The 19,269-nt window shown below is 47.2% G+C and overlaps 1 protein-coding gene across 1 annotated transcript in view; it reads left to right on the top strand.

Annotated features, from left to right (window-relative positions):
* Positions 1-5,713, top strand: part of TNC (tenascin C) — a 75,920-nt gene extending 70,207 nt beyond the window's left edge. The window contains exons 21-24 of the mRNA XM_066562851.1: positions 321-417; positions 1,722-1,883; positions 3,840-4,003; positions 5,603-5,713. Coding sequence (XP_066418948.1) covers positions 321-417; positions 1,722-1,883; positions 3,840-4,003; positions 5,603-5,713 — 534 coding nt within the window. The remainder of the gene's footprint in view (positions 1-320; positions 418-1,721; positions 1,884-3,839; positions 4,004-5,602) is intronic.
* Positions 5,714-19,269: the final 13,556 nt, after the last annotated feature.

Raw genomic sequence — 19,269 nt, 5'->3', positions numbered from 1 at the left:
GCTGGGAGATGAGGCGTGGAAAAACCCTTGGCTGAGAAACCCAGAGCTGCAGGATGGGTTTAAAAGAGCAGAGAGCAGGGACTGAGAGGCCATGTCATGCAGAGGAGCCTGGGAACCAAACAGAGAAATTGGAGACTTAGAAAATACATGGAGCATCCAAAAACCTGTGTGCAACTCAGTCCTTGCAGTGAGGCTCTGCTGGGAGGGATAAAGGCAGGGCAGGAGCAATGCTGGGCTTTGATTGTAAAAAAGTTTGAGAGTTTGTAAAAGCTCTTCCCCTCTGGCCAGAGCAGTCTGTCCATAACATTTCCTGCTTTTAGGTGTTCCTGAGGCGTCAGAATGGAAAGCAAGATTTCTACAAGAACTGGAATTCTTATGTGGCAGGGTTTGGAGATCCTAAGGATGAATTCTGGATAGGTAAGCGCTAAAAATTTGTATTTTTGGAAAAAAAATAAGAGCAGAAACACAGCCCAAAAGTCCAGGAGCTACATTTGGGTGGCAGGAGAATTTGTAAAGGAGAACAGGAGAAAAGGAGCCAGGGACAGCCGATGTGAGGGAGACTGAAAGGGCCAGGCTCAGCCTGCAGTTCAAGGGTGCCATGCTGGTGTCACCAAAAGAAGCCATCCAATGCTCACTGGGGCTCTGGGAGCAGTCAGATCCTGCAGGTTCTGCTTCCTGTCGTCCTGGAACACTCCCAGCAGCAAAGGCCAATGATCCAGAGAGGAAAAGCAGGGCAAAAGGAAGTCATAAACTCACATTTTGGTTAAACAGAAGAAAATCCTCCACATTTTCAAAGGCTGTGCTGCATTTTTCTGGCTGTAAATTAAAGATGATGATGATGTTGATGATGATGATCACACAGCACAGCTTTGGTTGTTTTGCCCAACCTGTTTCTATTATTTGAAGGGAAGATGCCTCCCAGTCAACCTGGGACTATTTATTTGGTTTTGTGCTGACATTACCCTAGAGCTGATCCAGCTCAGTGTCCTCACCAGTGCTGGTGTCCTGCTCTGCTTGTACAGTCCAGTATGGCCCCATTTAGGGAATAATGACATGGCAAATGTCCTGGGTTTGCATGGGAGGGAGAGCTTTGGCCACTTCTCTCTTTCAGAAATGTCCAGGGCCAGTTGAATGGCTTTGGGTTCAGTGACCAACACTGAACAACAAATAAAAAAACATGGAGAGACTGATGCCTTAAGGAACCTGGGAATCAAACAACATGCTTTTGAGATAACATTAGTATAGGAGTAATGTAAAGGTTGATCTTTATTGGAGGCCTCTAGAGGTAAATATGGAAAATGTCCACAAAAGCCAATCCCCCATGAGGTGAACACAGTTTTTGTAAATTTAGCCAATTAGCATAATTGACAAAATCACCAATTAGGAGCAAAAGTGGTGATGCAATCTCCCCCCTGTTCAAGCCCCTTCTAAATCCCAGCCCCTCAGATGGAACTGAATTTTATAGATGAAAATGGGTCTCAAAGAGCTTTTTTTTTTTTGTCCTTGGTTCCCAGGGAGAGCCAAGATGGGATAGGGGCTTTGGAATGTGTTTTGTCCTTCTGCCTATCAGGGCAGGGAAAAGCACTGGGAAAATCAAGTAGGAATGCAGCCACAGGCTACAGAGCTCCAAATATGTGTGTAAAGGGTACAGAGAATACAGAAGAGAAAAAAAGGCAAAAAAACCATTCCGTATCAAGACAAACATTCCTTCCTGCCCACAGGTCTGGAGAACCTGCACAAAATCACTTCTCAGGGCCAGTACGAGCTGCGGGTGGACCTGAGGGACAAGGGGGACACGGCCTACGCCGTGTACGAGCGCTTCAGTGTGGGCGACGCCAAGAGCCGCTACCGCCTGCGCGTGGACGGCTACAGCGGCACCGCAGGTGAGAGCAAAACTGACTGTCCCTCCTCCCAGGGACCCACTGCCTGCCAGGGAAACCCTGTGAGTATTGCAGATCAGCAGGTGCCTCTCCTGTGGGAGTGTCTTGCTTTGAAAAGCCAGGTGTGTGCTAGGGAAGGCAGGAGCCACCCCTGAAATGGAAAAGGTAAACCCCCTCTCCATGAATGATGATGATCTCTATGTTGATGATGATGATCACACTCTCTCTGAATTATTATAATTTTATTAATTATTATAATTTTGAAATTAAGGGGCTCTCAGGCAAAGATATGGGAGCAGGAATAACAGTTCTCTACTAGGAAAATTAAAAATACAAATGTAATAGTACAAAAAAACCCCAGCATTCCCTGCCCCCTGTGTGTCAGGGTGGTGGCACAACCCCATCCCATGGGGGCTCAGCCCTCCTGCAGTGCCAGCTGTGGTTCTGCTGGAGCAGGGATCCTGCACAAGGGGGGAGTTTTCCTCTGCAGCTCCAGGGCTGCTGGAGATGGGCCTGGGCTCCCTCTGGCCATGCAGGGCAGCAGAAGCTGCTCCTCTGGCAATGCACTGGGCAAAGGCTGCTGTGCTGTGCCAGGCTCACATTGGATCCAGGTAGGAATGCTTGGCTCCTGCCCTGGGCGCAGCATCTCCCCATGGGATGCTGGAATTGGATCAGCCCTGCAGGGACACTCAGTGGCCATGGACAGCAGAGATCTCCTGCAGGGAGGATTGGCTGGGGGAGAGATCAAGAAAAAACTGCCCATGGACAGCAGAGAACTGCCCCAGCTCTGACAGATGGGAAATACACCCTCACAAACCATATCTTACAAGCCAGGACAGTGAGGTGTTCAAAAATCAAACATATCAATATATTTATGTTTCTGTTTTATATCCTCCAGGCATTTGGGTGCCATATTTTATGGCCTGATTATGGCAGCATTGAAACAAGTGCATTAAACCACAATATATCTCATTTGGCCAATGTTGGCTGTCATTTATATAGCCAATAATAGCCTGCCACAGCTTCTTCTCTTGTCAGTAGAATTTGTAGCAAAGCCCTGCTGTAATGTGATTTATGATTTTGCTGAACAAATCATCTGCCTTTTGTAATCACACTGGGGCAAACCCTGCAGCTCTTGGTGAATCTTTTCAGGGCTTCACAGGATTAAGAGATAAACCCAGTTTAACAATATGTCTTAAAAGGGGATAATTTCACACTGCTGGGTGCATAAACCAGAGCAGAGGTGTGGGTGTGGGCTCTGCCCTGTGACCAGCACAGGAGCTTTTACCCAGACTACAGAGATACAAAGGAAATGCAGCCGCAGAATTAATGTCTATTTAATTTAGATGGGATATTGGGAATAAATCCTTCCCTGTGAGGGTGGGCAGGCCCTGGCACAGGGTGCCCAGAGCAGCTGGGGCTGCCCCTGGATCCCTGGCAGTGCCCAAGGCCAGGCTGGACAGGGCTGGGAGCACCTGGGACAGTGGGAGGTGTCCCTGCCATGGCAGGGGTGGGATGGGATGAGTTTTAAGGTCCCTTCCAGCCCAAACCATTCCATGAGTCTGTGATTTAAAGCAAATTGTCTAGTGCAGAGTAGTAGTAACTGCTACCACGAGTAGGATTCAGTCAGTGTGGAGACTCCTTTGGTCTTGGTTCCTTCCTTGTGAACACCTCTTTGATCTTGGCTTGTCCACACTGTAAAATCCAGCTTTTAGCAAGAAATTCAGAAATTTACCTGCATGGAAAAAAACCACTTCATATACTGGGGATTAGAGACCACCTGAAGAAATATTTTGACCTGCCTGCAAAACCAAAAATTGTGCATTTCTTTCTGTATTAAAAAAAAGTCAATTTTAAAAAATTTAGATGCAGACAGGACATGGCACAGTCCAAATATTTTCATGAAATCTAAACCAGGCAACCCACTGACCTTGCTCTTCCTTTTGTCCCCCCATGCAGGTGACTCCATGACCTACCACAATGGAAGGTCCTTCTCCACCTTTGACAAGGACCACGACTCTGCCATCACCAACTGTGCTCTGTCATACAAAGGAGCTTTCTGGTACAAGAACTGCCACCGAGTCAACCTGATGGGCAGATATGGTGACAACAGCCACAGTCAGGTGAGTTTGGCCCTGAAGGCTTCTCTAATGCATGAGAGAAAGGGGAATTGTAATTATGGGTTTTTCTGATGGTTCAGCCAGCCAAAAATCACAGCATTCCCTCCTCCCACTCTCCAGGAAGACAGGGAAATGTCTGGGCTCACAAAACAAGAATTTAACATCAGCTGGGGAAGTCTTGTTGGCTTTGTCGGATTTTCCAAGGGAATTTCCCAAGTGTGCAGGGAATAATTGTCATTTTCAACGTGTGAAACAAAAATATTTTTCCTGCCATGAAAGCCAGGCAAGGAGGGACAGCTCTGAGGGACAGAGGTTTAACAAGACCAAGCTCAAGATGCTGCACCTGGGTTGGGACAACCCCTGGGACCAATCCAGGCTGGGATGAGCAGCTGGAGCAGCCTGAGAGGGAGCTGGGGGTGCTGGGGGTGAGAGCTGGAGCTGCCCCAGCCCTGAGCCCCTGCCCTGGGCTGAGCCCAGCGTGGGCAGCAGGGCAGGGGGGATTGTGCCCTGTGCCCTGTGCTCAGGTGAGACCCCACCTGCAGAGCTGCCCCAGCCCTGGCCCAGCACAGGCAGGAGCTGGAGCTGCTGCAGAGATCCAGAGGAGGCACCAGGGGGATCAGAGGATGGAGCAGCTCTGCTGGGAGGAGAGGCTGGGACAGCTGGGATTGTTCACCTGCACAGGAGAAGCTTTGGGGGGACCTCAGTGTGGCCTTGCAGGGCCTGAAGGGGCTGACAGGAAAGATGGAGAAAGACTGGCCAAGGGTCTGGAGCGCCAGGACAAGGGGGAATGGTTTCACACTGACAGAGAATAGGTTTAGATGAGATACTGGGAGGAAATTCTTCCCTGGGAGCCTGGGCAGGCCCTGGCACAGGGTGCCCACAGCAGCTGTGGCTGCCCCTGGATCCTTGGAAGAGTCCAAGACCAGGCTGGAGCAAACTGGGACAGTGGGAGGTGTTTTTTCCCTCAGCAGGGGTGGAACAAGATGATCTTTAAGGTCCCCTCAGCCCATCCAGTGTGTGTTTCCATGATTCTGTGACCTCATGTGGGTGGGTTTGTACAGGTTGGACATCCCACAGCCCCTGTGCTTCCCAAAGCTCCTCCACTTTGTGGTGCTTCTGTGCCCAAACCAGAAACACCCCCATGTGGTGCTGTTTGCAGGGGTCCCAGGACGAGGGAAGAGACGAGAATCTTGACTCCATGTTTCAGAAGGCTGATTTATTATTTTATGAGATATATTATATTTTAAAAATTATATATTAAAACTATACTGCAAGAAAAGAAGAAAGGATTTCATCAGAAGGCTAGTAAGGAATAGAAAGGAATGAATAACAAAAGCTCGTGTCTCTCAGAGAGTCTGAGCCAGCTGACTGTGATTGGCGATTAATTAGAAACAACCACATGAGACCAATCCCAGATGCACCTGTTGCATTCCACAGCAGCAGATAATCATTGTTTTTCTTTTCCTCTGAGGTTTCTCAGCTTCTCAGGAGAAAAATCCTGGCAAAGGGATTTTTCAGAAAATATCACGGCGACACCCCCGGTCTGAACCAGGGGCAGCAAATGCAAGTGTGACCCCCAACCTCTCCCCTTTGCCTTCACAGGGCGTCAACTGGTTCCACTGGAAGGGCCACGAGTATTCCATCCAGTTTGCAGAGATGAAGCTGAGACCCTCCAGCTTCCGGAACCTGGAGGGGCGGCGGAAGCGAGCGTAGGGCCCGGGGGGCTGCGGGCAGGGGTGGGGAGGGGATGGAGAGGGGGTGTGGGGAGACCCTCTGGCATCGCTGGCCTGGGGGTGCGAGGAGCTGGGAGCGGCACCAAAGCATCGGTGAGCCCCGGCAGAGGCTTTGCAGCATTCCAAACACACAAAAAAAGCCTTAAAGTATCCCAGATTTTCCAGCAGAGCAGCTCCAGCTGCCCACCAGGAACGTCCTCCACACCAAAGACAACGATCTCAAGGGTTCTGTGTTGTTTTATTAATTTTTTTTTAATTTTAATTTTTTTTTTGCCAGAAAGCGTCTGGGATAAAGTTCTTCTGACATCTGACGATCTCTTGGGTGGCCCAGGGGAGGGGAGGGAGAACAGCTTTGTACATTGGTAGTTTGTTTTAGAACCAGCCATATTTTACAGACAGAAATGTGTAAGATTAATTATCATTATTATTATTATTATTAGTTATAAGTGAAAAGAATTGGTGGTTTGAATGCCTTTTTATATATATATATCAAGTACCACAGAGAAGGAGGGAACGGGAAGGGAAAGCAGTATGTTTTTAAACTTAAGCATAAGATTAATATTATTAATATAAAGACAAAGTAATAATAATAATAATAATAATGATGATAATAATAATAAGCTACATTTTGTCATTTTTAAGAGAACCATGCTTTTGGAAACACAGCAGGACAGTGTCTGATTGTAAATTTTTTTTTTATAAATAAAAGCACAATTACTTTTAAATAAATTTCTACCTTTTTTTTTATCTATGTGGAGTTTGTGCATGTCCAGGATATATTAACTTAGATGGGGAGATAAAGACAGACTGAGATTAATTAGGCTGCTGAACCCCTACTGAAAACTGTTCCTTTTGTTAGTGACTGGTTGTAATTATTCTGGTGGGCCTGTTACAGTGAAATGCCCGTGAGGATTTGGGTTCTTTCAGAACAGAATTATTTTTTTTTCTGCCCAAAATCTTCTTCCATGTTTTTCTAAGTGCTACTGACCAATGCTTGCTCCATCTAGGTGGGAATAACTAACAAAGCAAAACAAAGAGAACCCAGAGTTGTTGTTAGGCACCATGGGCAGTTTGAACACTTGTGTAAATAAAGGGCTCTCTCTTTTTTTTTTTAATATGAATGAAATTCCATGTAGTTCCTCTGTATCACACCCTGCAGTTCAAGACAATAAAAGATCTCTTGTTTTAATCCAGTCTCTCTGCCCTACTTCAAGGTTGCATTTTGCAAAAGTTTTGCAGACATTTTGTAAATGTTTCTTGCCTCCCTCCTGACTGAAGTTACACTCCTGAGCATTGTTTGTGTTGCACGGGGAACAGAAATCTCCTTTGACCCTCCAGAGCACTGGCAGCACTATATTAAATTAATTCTCTGTAATTGATCTCCCTTCCTAGGTGTTTATCACAGTAAATGATAGGCAGCATAAAGGAGAACAAATCCAGTAATGAAGAAATATGCTCTGCTCTCCAGATGCTTTCCAGCTATGAGGAAATGGCACTGGATCCGTGTTTCTGGGTGCTGGAAAGCTCTGGCAGTCTGTTTGCAGACAGTCGGGGGAAGAAGTGACATTTATGGAATGAGTTCCTCATTTCTGGTAACATCCCAGAGCTGCCTGGCTCTGCCTCTGGTGTCATTTACCTTGGCAGCTCCAAGGAGCTCCTGGAGACAGGCTCAGCTTTGTGCCTCACCCCAGACAAGACTCAAACACGCTGCACAAAAGGAAGCTGATATTTCCTGTAATTACTCACTGACAGATGCCCTGCTTGGTATTCTCTGTGATCTCCACTGAGAGAGGGAAGCTGGCAAATCCTTGGAGTCAGAGCTGCCAAAACACCCTTCAGAGCTGACACAAGCTTGATTTGGGACCAGCAGCTCCACCACGGGCTCCTGGAAGGGAAATTCACTGGCTTTTCCTCCTTTCCTGTTTGTAACTCGTGAGAAGAGTTTAAAAACACGCTCAGATTTTAAATCTGTTCATGAACCTGCCAAGCCTCTCTGCTGGGGTTCATCCTTAACGTGATGAAGCAGTTTGGGAGCCTCAAGGGGGCAGGAGAGGAAGGGCTTCAAAATTATTTCCTCAGTCGGATTTAAGGTCCTAAAGGCACTGATGGGGATATCTGGGGGCATGAGAGGGGTTTATGGGGTTAGGACTGTATCCATGAGGTATTTTTGAGACAAGTGGATGGAAAACTCCTTTTCCAGGGTCAGTGTCCTAACCTTAACCACAGTCTGAGCAAGATTTCAAGCTTGGGTTTCTTACTTAAGTGAGGTTTGAGCTTCAAGCCAGGTGGGCAGAAGTCAGCTGGATGCATAATTTGAGGGAGTGAGGCTGATGGCAGCTTTCAAGTTATTCAATCCCCTGAGACTTGGACTGCTAAGTGATGTGGTTGTTTCTGACTCCAGGCATGAGTGTGCAGTGATTAGAGCACTCCAGGGCGATGTGGGAGATGACAAATACCTTAAATTCTTCCCTCTGCCACTTGATGTCAGCTGAGCTGGAGCACCCACACGTGCTGCATCACCTCTGGGTGCAGCTCCCTCACCTCCTGTCCTGATGCAATTCCAGCCAAGGGAACTGATCTCACCCATTCTGGGCAGAATGTCAGCAGAAAGCCAGGGAATCTCACCTGAGCCTGCAGCAGTGAATAAATAGCCCAGTGATTTGTGACAGAAAACACAAATTTTCCATCTTTCCTGCCCAAGGATGTCCCTTCAATCAAATGACAAGTTTGGCTTGGTTTGATTTAAAAGCGTTTGAGCGTAACTGAGGGTCAGAGAGCATGAAAAACAAGAAATTGAGTACACACTGATCCAGTGGCTGCCCCTGCTACTCATTTGGTCTCAGGCTTCACTATCTGAATCCAAAACTGCAGCCTTGAAAAACTTTCTTGAAGCTGCCATGTTAATCCTGGGGGCTGGTAAAGGCGCAGTATGTTTTTTCCTTTATTTTTTTTTTTCTCTTCTCCTTCTCCTTTTATTTCCTTCTCCCTCTCCTTCTCCTTCTTCTCAGCACCCTTTGTGCTTGAGCCACTGAACATTTTCTAGAACTTGATTAGAAAGGAAAGCAGAATAGAAATGTTCAGATGTCATCAACAAGCAGCAGCTTGATCCCAGAAAATGGCAAGGAGGTGACATCAGCCTCGCAGGTACCTTGCCACTTTTTATTTCTGACTTCCAGGGATGAGGACAAGATGAGCCAGGAATAGAGCTGGGATTGCTGAGGTGGTGTTTGGCTGGTTGCTGTTGGTTCTCTGCACTCCATCAGGAGCTCTAGGCAGAGTGGAATTCTTCACAGAATGTTACAAACACAGGGGATTGATAAAATGATACCATTTATTTAATGGGATGTGGGAAAAAAATAATGTAAAATGAAAATACAGAAGTAGACATGAAACCCCCCCAGCAGCTTTGGAGCCCCTGTTCAGCACAGCCTTCACATTTTCACATTTTCTTTGAAAAAAGTCTGCTCCAGCCTTTGTTCCTCCACCTTTCCCCCGGTGATTTCCCCAGCAGGTACAGAAATCTCAGCCCTCAGAGCTCCAGCAGCTCTGTGTGTGTTCAACAAATGTTAGTCCTGATAAACAAGGTGTGGTTTGTCAGCAGGAGAGTGCGAGCAAAGCTCAGCCAGAACTGCACGGATGATCTTTATTCTTGGAGGGCCCTGAAAAAACACACACCTTAATCAGGCCTTCAATCTAAAGATGAAGGAGTTGGTGTAGGTGAGAGGGAAAGACGATTCTCAGCAAAAAAAAATCAAAAAAAAGCAAAAAAAAAAAGCAAAAACCAAAAGACAAAACCAGAACAGAATACAAGATGATGTAAGAGCCGCTCTGGCTTTCTGGGTCACCCTCGCCTGCTCACAAGCTGTTCCTGGCTCCATCCCAAAAGGTTTAGGAGTAGAAACACAACCTGATGATTCTACAGTGAGGTTTTCACTTGACTTGCAGCCTTGCTGAGGAATTTCCAGAGGGCTGAGAATGAGTCTCCATCCGGGCTTGCATCAATCATGTTCCTGCTGCAAAATGAATCAGGCCTGTTGCACTTTGCAGTGGCAATGAGATCCTGAGTGGAGGCCATAGAAGGAAAATTTTACCCCACACATGCATTTCAACAGCTCTGTAAGCTAAAGGAAAGTTTCCTGGAGGGGGCAGGAGTTCTTGGACAGGAGAAGTTATTGCAAAATAAAGAGGCTGGTGCTGTACCCATCTCTGTATCCCTTCCACTCCTACATTTAGGCCCACTCAGCTGAAAAATGCACTTCAGCTTTAGTCACTTGTGAAGTGTGGGGAGCTCATGGTCTCTCTGAGATGCTATCTGCAGGGTTACTCACTTGTGCCCTTTCAGATGACACTGAGGAGAAGGGTTTGGGTATTTTTAGGGCAAAAGTCCCCTTTCCAGACCTCTGAAATTTCATAAGTCTGGGCTGAGCTTTTCCAAGGGCTCTTGCAATGGAAGGGGGCCCAGGTCTCCTTTCTTAGTGGTGCTGTTTGGTTTTCCCAGCTCAGCTCCTTGGGGAAGGACAGGTTTGGAATGGCAGCTAAAAATGTGTCTGTCCCTCCCTAGCTGTGTTCTTTGTCCCTCCCCAGGGCCATCTCACGTTCCCTGGAGGCACAGAGGGGCCTCCACACCACTGTGGGCAGAGTAACTGTGGTTAAGTGGTTTTTTGGTGCACAACGTGCAGCATGACTAATAAATAAATAAATAAATATCTGCTGTTATTCACGAGTCACCAACCGCTACTCACAAATTCAGGACTCCCTTTTTTGGGATTGCCACAGGAAAAAAAAAAAAACAATTTTCCTGTGCCAGCCTGCAAAAACCACCTGCAAGGTGTCTCGTTCCAAGGCAGCAGCTCCTGAAAGCATCAGTGGCTGCATGGGCAGGGATGGATCAAAGGGTCTGCTGATGACTCTGCTCCTTCACCTCTCCGTCAGGTACTTTCCTCAGAGGAAATCATTCAGCTTCCTGTGTTTTTACTGTAAATTCTGTGCTGCAAAGAGGAAAGAGAGAAAGAGACCAACACAGATAGAGAGACTGGGGTGGGGGGAAAACCAACACACGGTGGTTTCGGTGCAGATAATCCCTTTCACTCCCACTTTTGAGGCATCCCCCTGGTTTAGAGCAGCAGAGAGGGTCAAAAGCAACATCTAACCTGAGAACTGGTCCCCTGCTTAAACTGAAACTACTTTCAGGACTCAAAGTGCTCATTTCCTCCCCGCCCTTCCTCTGCCTCTTTACTTTTACTTTACTTCGTGCCTTGTCCTTCTAGTTCTGTGATTCTGTGAAAGTGAGAGGAGAAATAATGTGAAAAAGGCTGGGTTTTGTCCAAGTGAAAGAAAAAATGCCTGGCTGTGTCACTAGAGAGCACAAGCATTCAGATTTAGTCTGAGAGATAATTTCCACTTTGTCATCACACCGATTGCAAAAGTCACAGCTTCAGGAAGAGCTGGGACTTTTTTATTAACGAGATATTCTAGGCTTTCATGCAAATAGAATGCTGCTTGCAAAGAAGGTACTCAGCAAAAATAAACCCACCAGGTCTTCCCTAGAAAAAGGTTTTAAAAGATAATTTTGAATGTCTCAACTCCATTATGACCAACCAAAGTGTAAATGGCTGAGAGAAATTGGAACAAAAGTAAAAAATTCATATTCTGAGTTGCCTTATATGAACTATTTGACTTTTCCCAAGGAAATAAATAGTAAAAATTAGATTGGACCCCTGAGATTATAATTTATTTGTTTTCAGTGTAATCTATGTGTATCCTCTGCTTTTTGGTAACCAGACTACCTGGAAATTACCCCCACACACAGTGCAGCACTGGCTCAGCAGTCAAATTAATTGCAATTTTTTCATGATAAAAAGTACATACAGGTGGCAGCTCTGTTTTGGCAGTCTCCCATCAGCCCTGAGGAGTCTCCTCTGAAGCCCTTTGTGTAAAGATATCCCAACTGTGGAAACCCCCAGGGGAGCACTGACTTTGACCCTCATTCATGGGGAAAGTTTCCCAGACTTCAAGATAGGCTAGAATCCACAAAAGTGTGAAATTTGTTATAGAGAGTAGTGTAGGTGTATCACTTGGTGAGAAATTTAGGGTTTGGGAGTTCTGGATGGAAGCAAGATGGAGGGCACAGGGTGTTGTCCTGGGTTTCTTCTTCATGCTTCTTCTTCCTTCTTCTCCATGGGTTTGGGTGGCATTTTGTAATTGGGCAGGAAAGTCCCCATTGCAGCTCTTTGGGATCAGTTATGGGGTTAAAAGGGAAATAATTCAGGTGTCAGTTCTTAATTGGATGGTTCAGTCTTAAAAGCCCTTGTACCAAGAGATTGTTGGCCATTTTGTGCCTTCTAATGAAAAGCTGCTGAACTCACAGCAGTGAGACTGTTTTACTGATGAGAAATAATAAACACCTGAGTCTGAACATGAACTACCTCAAGTGTCTTCAGTCCAGACCCAGAGAAACCAACAACTGGAACCACCACACCCAAGCCTAGCTATGCCTGGGTTCGTGGGTTCTGCTCTTGCCTTTCCACGAGGCTTTCCAAGCACTCACAGCTCCAGCCACTGCTCTAACTCTTCTCACTGAAATGGGGAAAAGCCTCTCAACCACCCAAATTTCAGTGTCCCTGAGCAATTCTGAGCCCAAACCATTTCCCCCATGCCAAACCCTTCTCATCTCACTTGGCCTTGAAGGGAAAAGCAGCTCCTGGATGTGATGATGCCTTTGTGGGGCTACCTAAAAATAAAGGCCAGACAAAATGAAGGGAATAAAAAGCAGTTAGCAGTTCTGTTTATTGAAGGACCTGTAACCCTGCAGTTCTTTAGTGTGTAACTCCAAACTCCACACACAGTGGGAGCTGCTGCTGCTTCCCCATTTGGGGCAGACACAACAATTCCTCTCCAGGCCTGGCAATCAAGGACACCTCACTGCCTCAGGCCCTGAGAGATGGAAACAAAAGGGAGTTGTGGGGAGCAAACCTGGGATGAATGACTTCATTAGCTGAAGCTGTAATTGGAAGATGAACCCCCAATATGCAAATGGCCCAAACTTATAAAAGTGTGAAACCTGTGACCCCTCATCCATTTTGGGTGTAGGCCCTGGGGGCTTTGTCTGCCTGAAATGGGACCTAAAGGACCTTCAATAAATAGAACTGATTTTTATTGCCTTCATTGTCTCTGGCCTCTGTTTTTAGGTAGCCCCCAAAAGGCATCACTGGGGCTGTACCAGGGCAAATGCATCTCCTGGGGCTGGGTTCCACCTGCTCCCTGCCAGCCTTTGCCTCCTGGGGTTTCAGTGATGCCCCAGGAGCAGGGTTCTGGTGGTGTTGGCAGGGGTCCCAGGATGAAGGAAGAGATGAAAATCTTAACTCCATGTTCCAGAAAACTAATTTATTATTTTATTATTTTATGATATATATTATATTTTAAAAAATAATATATTAAAACTATACTATAAAATAGAAGAAAAGACATCAAAAAGAGCTTAAAAAGAAAATAATAAAAGAATAATAAAATCTTTTGAGTGACTAAAAGTCTAAGACAGCTAAACTGTGATCAGCCATTAATTAAAAACAACCACATGAGACTAATCAAAGATGCACTTGTTGCATTCTACAGCAGCAGATAATTATTGTTTTCCTTTTTCTCTGAAGCTTCTAGGTTCTCAAGAGAAAAAATCTTGTCAAAAAGATTTTTCATAAAATAGGTCTGTGACAGAGGGGGGCACTGATGTGATCTGCCAAACAGGTTCAGCCTCCAGAGGGATGTGAACAATGCCTTAGGGTTTTAGGTTTTATATTTTTGATGCAATTGTAATCCAGCAAGTATTTAGTGCATAACTCTAAAGGATTTATGTGTGTAAAGGTGTGTACATACATGTAAAAACCATCCATGTCTTTGTTTGCCCACAAACACCCAGACAGAACTATAAAACTAAATATGAGTATATACAAGAACTATAAAAACACAATGATTTCCAGGCTGGGAGCATCACTGGGACTCAGACCCCTGGGTGCTGCCAGCTCAGCAGAAATGTCAGCTTAGAAAGCAAGAGGAAACCACGGAGGTTTCAGGTGGCAGCAGGTGCTGATCTCAGAGCTGACAGCACTGCCTGGGGCTGCTGTGGCCTCAGCCCCACACTGAGGCACTCAGGGACCACCAGCACTCCCAAATATTCTGATGGATTCCCCCTCTTCCACCCCATCCTAGTGAGTGAATAATGTTCTTTCTTGTTAAGGTGTGATTATGAGTAGGAGTTCTGTGATTCCTGTAAAATCACTGATGTCTGGGCTTCAAAGGACATGAGAGGAAAAGGAAGGGAGGGCCAAAGGGTGTCTGTGTCCTGGGAGGGATTCAGCCCAGACAGGAGCTTGTGTGCTGTGCCTCAGGTTCAAGCAGGTGGTGAACAAAATTAAAGTAAAGGCACAGTAATGGTCTACTCCCAGCTTTAGTGCTCCTATCTGGAAAGTTCTGCATCTCCCACAGAAAAATTTCATCAATCTGTGCCTCAGAGCTTCTTTCCTTGCTACAGCTTGGCACTTCTCAACAGATTTCCCACCTCAACAGAGCATTGGTTTTGGAGGCTTTGTGACACCCAGGCTGCTGGAAGAAAATCTGTTTTCTTTCTCTGAAATAATCACCACCTGATCAGGGTGCCTCTGTGGGTACCCAGGTCTTGTGAGCTTAGTTGTTAATTGCTGCCCCAAGATGTGCAGGATGTCTCTGCTTCAGCCCACACGTCCGAAGAACGAGTCAGAGCTCTTCAGTTTTCCGTCTTGAGGTTGTTTATTAATTCTTATCTATAAAATTTTCTTCCTGCCCAGCCGAGATCTGCTCAGCAGGGCAGCCACAGGCACTGTGACCGCCTCCGAGGCGGTGTTGTCCTTTTATACTACAAACTACATAGAACATATTGACACTGAATTCCAATACCTATCACCTATGTTAGACAGTGCACTTCTATTCTAAATATAACATATTTACATTTAATTCCCAATACCTATCACCTATGTTAGACAGTGCACTTCTATTCTAAATATAACATATTTACATTTGATTCCCAATACCTATCACCTATGTTAGACAGTGTACTTCTATTCTAAATATAACATATTGACACTTAATTCCCAATACCCATCAACTATGGTAGACAGTGCACTTCTACTCTAAACCAATCCCAAAGTGCCAGCATCACTGCAGAAGATGGAGGTAGAGAAGAAGAAGGACTGGACACGCCCAAGTTCCTCCATCTTGTCCCCAAAACCCCCATTCCAAAAATCCTAAAATCTACCTTTTCGCCCAATGATAATTTTATTATTACACTATTTAAACTTCTGTGACTTTCAGGTCCTCATACAAAGCTGGTAACTTGCTCCAGGGGTCAAAATCAAATCCCCAGGTGCTCTGGGCTGTGTGCCAGGGTCTCTGAGCCCCCCAGCAGGGTCCTCAGCAACTCTGGGCACCCAGAGGGATGCACTGAGCTCTGACACCCAGAGGGATGCACTGAGTTCTGACACCCAGGGAATGCTGCAGTGCAGCAAAACTGGGGGCACACAGCACCTCTGGGACAGGAAAAGAGCCATTTTCATCTGCAGTAAAAATGAGGATTTTGCCTCAGCTCCCTCCCAAAGGCACCACAAGCAGAGGCAGCTGCCAGGCCTGGGCTGTGCGGAGCTGGAGCAGAGCAGGACAGCAAATGGTGAGCACAGCCAGCTCTGTGAGCAAAAGGGGCTCATATGGGAGGGGGTAACTCTGTGCACACCTTTCTAGGCCATGATCTGGAGAAGAAACAGCAGCAGTGCCTGGCAAGGGGCTTTTATTCAACTGCAAAGTGACAATGCATGGAGAGACTTCAGTGTTTTTGCAGCAGAAAAGCTCTAAGCTTTGCATCTGTCCTTGGCCAAAGAAACTCCAGCTGCTTTGTTTTCCATGTCAAGGCTGCATGACCAGCTCCAAACCAAGGCCTTTGCCAGGGCTTTGCTCCCTGCCAGGGGGTACCACTGGTACAGCTGATTTTTGGGGGCTGCTCTGCACGTGGCATTTCTGCACAAAAGTCACCCTGTTACGTGGCCATAAGGAGATTTGAAAACCCTCACTGAGAGTCTTGCTTTGTGTTAGCTCACAGAAACCCAGAACCACAGATCCCAGCGTGGGTCAGCTGGAGGGGACCACAGTGGGGTCATGGTGCCACCCCAGGGCACAGGGCTGATGGTTCTGGAATGTTCCTGGTCAGGGAGACCCCAGAGCCTCCCTGGGCTCTGCTCAGGGCTGGCACTGCCCAGGGCAGCAGTTCTGCCTCCTGGGCAGGGGAATTGCTGAGCTCAGACCCTGCCCGTGGCTCTGGGGCCATCGCTGGGCCTGGAGCAGAGCCTGGGCCTGCTCTGACCTCTGCACACAGGGACAGACAGGGGGACACAGGGACAGACAGGGACACCCAGGGATGAACAGGGACAGACAGGGATGGACGGGGACACCCAGGAACACACAGAGACACACAGGGATGGACAGGGATGGACAGGGACAGATAGGGAAACACAAGAACAGACAGACATATCCAGGGACAGCCAGGGACACAGAGGGACACCCAGGAACACTCAGGGACCCCCAGGGACACTCAGGAACACTTAGGGATCCCCAGGGACACAGAGGGACACAGAGGGACACCCAGGGCTGAGGGCCCCCCAGACATCTCCCGAGATAGGTGTAGATGTGCACACAGACACAGACTCAGGTTAAGAGTGTCTATGAAGTGAATATATCATAATAGTGTTTTGCTTGGTCTCATAAATAATTTCTGTTTCAAACAAGTGAGTTTCTAAGGATGGGGTTTAGATCTTTTATTGTGACATGACTACGTGGGTATGTGTGGGTATACAATTTTGTGTGTATATATATATATATATATATATATATATATATATATATATATATGAGAGACTACAAAAGCAAGTAGTGACAGGACAAAGGGGAATGGTTTTACACTGGCAGAAGGGAAATTTAAGTCGAATATTAGGAAGAAATTCTTCCCTGTGAGGGTGGGCAGGCCCTGGCACAGGGTGCCCAGAGCAGCTGTGGCTGTACCTGGATCCCTGGCAGTGCCTAAGGCCAGGTTGGAGCAGCCTGGGGCAGTGGGAGGTGTCTCTGCTCGTGGCAGGGGTGGGATGGGATGATCCTTACTGTCCCTGCTCCCCCAGGCCATTGTGGGACTGTAAGGATGTCACAGAGAGCTGTTCTGTATCTCTTGTGAGCAGCCCAAGAAATGCCCCATCAGCACAAACACGAGCAGCACCAGCAGCAGCCAGGAACCGAGGACATGGCGTGGAGAGCAAACATTTCACAGAAGGCTTTGCTGGTGATTGTTGCTATTTGCCCTGCAGAGCTTCCTAGAAGCACTTGCCATCAAGAAGATGAAGCTGCTTGCAGGGCTGCTGTGGAGCTCCTCACACCCCACCTGGCACTGGGCCCGGCTGCTCTTTTCTCAGAACAACAACTCCCAAAAAGGATCTGAGAGCTCCATCCTTCAGTGGCCAAGGCCATCTGTGCCCAGGTGTTTTTCCACTGACAAACCACCCCAATGTCAGGGCTGGTGTGGTACTGCCACGTTTCTTTGGAAAACAACCTCTCCTCCTTCAAAGCTCAGCGATGTCAGGGGTCAAACACGCCAGAAAACCCAATGGGCCAAGGTTGTTTGTGGGATCCGAGTGGAGAAACCTTTTGTGGTCATCCCCGCTGACCCCAGGAGGAAACAGCAGAGGAGCTGGCAGGTGTTGGCATCTGCAGTGGGCAGAGTGAGAAAATAATAAAGGAAGGCAGGCTGTCAAAGAGGATTTTTAGCACCCAGCACTCACGTTAATCCCCTGACCTACTTTCTGAAAGACCTATATAAGGAAAAATATTCTCCACTGAGCAAGCAGCTAATAAGCAGTGCCAGCGTCAAAGAGTTGGGAGTGCATCAGTTCTGAGATTCAGTTATCTCTTCCTGGAAAAAATTAAAGCACAGAAAACAAACACTCTTCAAGTAGAAAAAAAATTCACTGGCCCATTTATTTCTAACGAAAACTTTGCACCTCCTCTGGGGAGTGATGGGCCTTTCCAGAAGGCTCCAACAACTGTGGACTGTAAATTCTGAGCTTTTCTCTCAAACCCCCAAAACAAGTAACTGACACTCATTTATTAGACCTCCACCACAGAGATAAGGCATTCTGGTTCCCTAGGGGAAATCAGGCATTTTTGGACCACCAACCCTTCCAGCAGAGGAGTTTTACTGGACCATCCCCAGCAGCAGCTCCCAGATTCAGTTTCCAGCACTGAGGTCCTTCCTTAGCATTTTTGGGACTTTTAAAAATCTGTTAATAGCAAGGAATCACCAACACTGCAGTCAAGGAGAGGAACACCCCAGCAGGATGTTCTTAAGCACAGTCACATCCCTGTGTTGGTTATCAGGAATTTGAGCAGGGCTGGGCCTGGTGTAAAGCTCTCAGCCCCTCCTGGCTCTGGGAAGAACCAGATCCCTTGGATATTTTATGTTAATGCCTTGGTCTTTCTGTGGTTTTGATTAGGAATCCCAGTGATCCCAGGAATCCCAGTGATCCACACCCAAGAGTTGTGAGTTGGCACCATGGTCCCAAGGGCTGTGTTTGAGGGTGAGCTGCCCAATGGGCCTCACCAGAGGGGGCCTCACCCTGCCCTCAAATTGCCCCAGCTTGTTTTACTGGAGGTGCTGCAAACATCCCTTGAGGCACAGGCAGCCATGGTGCAGTCTTGGCACCAAAATCTTCAAATTCCCTCATGGGCATGGAGCAGGTGCAGAGGAGGGTGTGACATTGGTGAGGGGACTGGAGCACCTCCCCAGCGGGGACAAGCTGGGAGAGCTGGGAATGTCCATCCTGGAGAAGAGAAGGTTGTGTGGGCACCTCACAGCAGCTGGAAACCAGAGAGAGACCCTTCATGAGGACCTGCAGAGATGGGACAAGGGAGAATGGGCTCAAACTGAAAAAGGAGAAATTTAAGTTAGATGTTTGGGAGGAAGTTCCTCACTGTGAGGGTGGGCAGGCCCTGGCACAGGGTGCCCAGAGCAGCTGGGGCTGCCCCTGGATCTGCCCCTGGCAGTGCCCAAGGCCAGGCTGGATGGGGCTGGGAGCAGCCTGGGACAGTGGAGGATGTCCCTGCCCATGGTGGTGGTGGATGGTCTTTAATGTCCCTTCCAACCCAAACCATTCTGGATTTTATGATTCTATTATTCTACTGTTCCATTACTCTTTCCTTTTTTTATGGTTTCAAACAGCTCTGAGCCTACAGACTTCAGGGGGAGGCCCCAAGGCTGGCACAAAGGGCTCTCATTCAGCCCCTGTGACCACACCTGGCATTTTGGCAGCCTTCATTTCCACCTAGCCAAGGGGAGATGTTTCAAGGGCTCTTTCTTAGATACAGGATCTCCATTCTGACTACCAGTGGGGCTGAAGGTAGTCAGCACATTATTCTGAGGTTTATTGGACTTCAACCAGCAGGATACATAGAGCTGTTGTCAAAATCAGATCATTTTGG

The sequence above is a fragment of the Molothrus aeneus genome, chromosome 19, assembly GCF_037042795.1.
Source record: "Molothrus aeneus isolate 106 chromosome 19, BPBGC_Maene_1.0, whole genome shotgun sequence".
In the NCBI taxonomy this organism is placed as follows: Eukaryota; Metazoa; Chordata; class Aves; order Passeriformes; family Icteridae; genus Molothrus; species Molothrus aeneus.
Note: the sequence above shows the minus strand (reverse complement) of the source record. Positions and strands in the feature narration are given on the sequence as shown.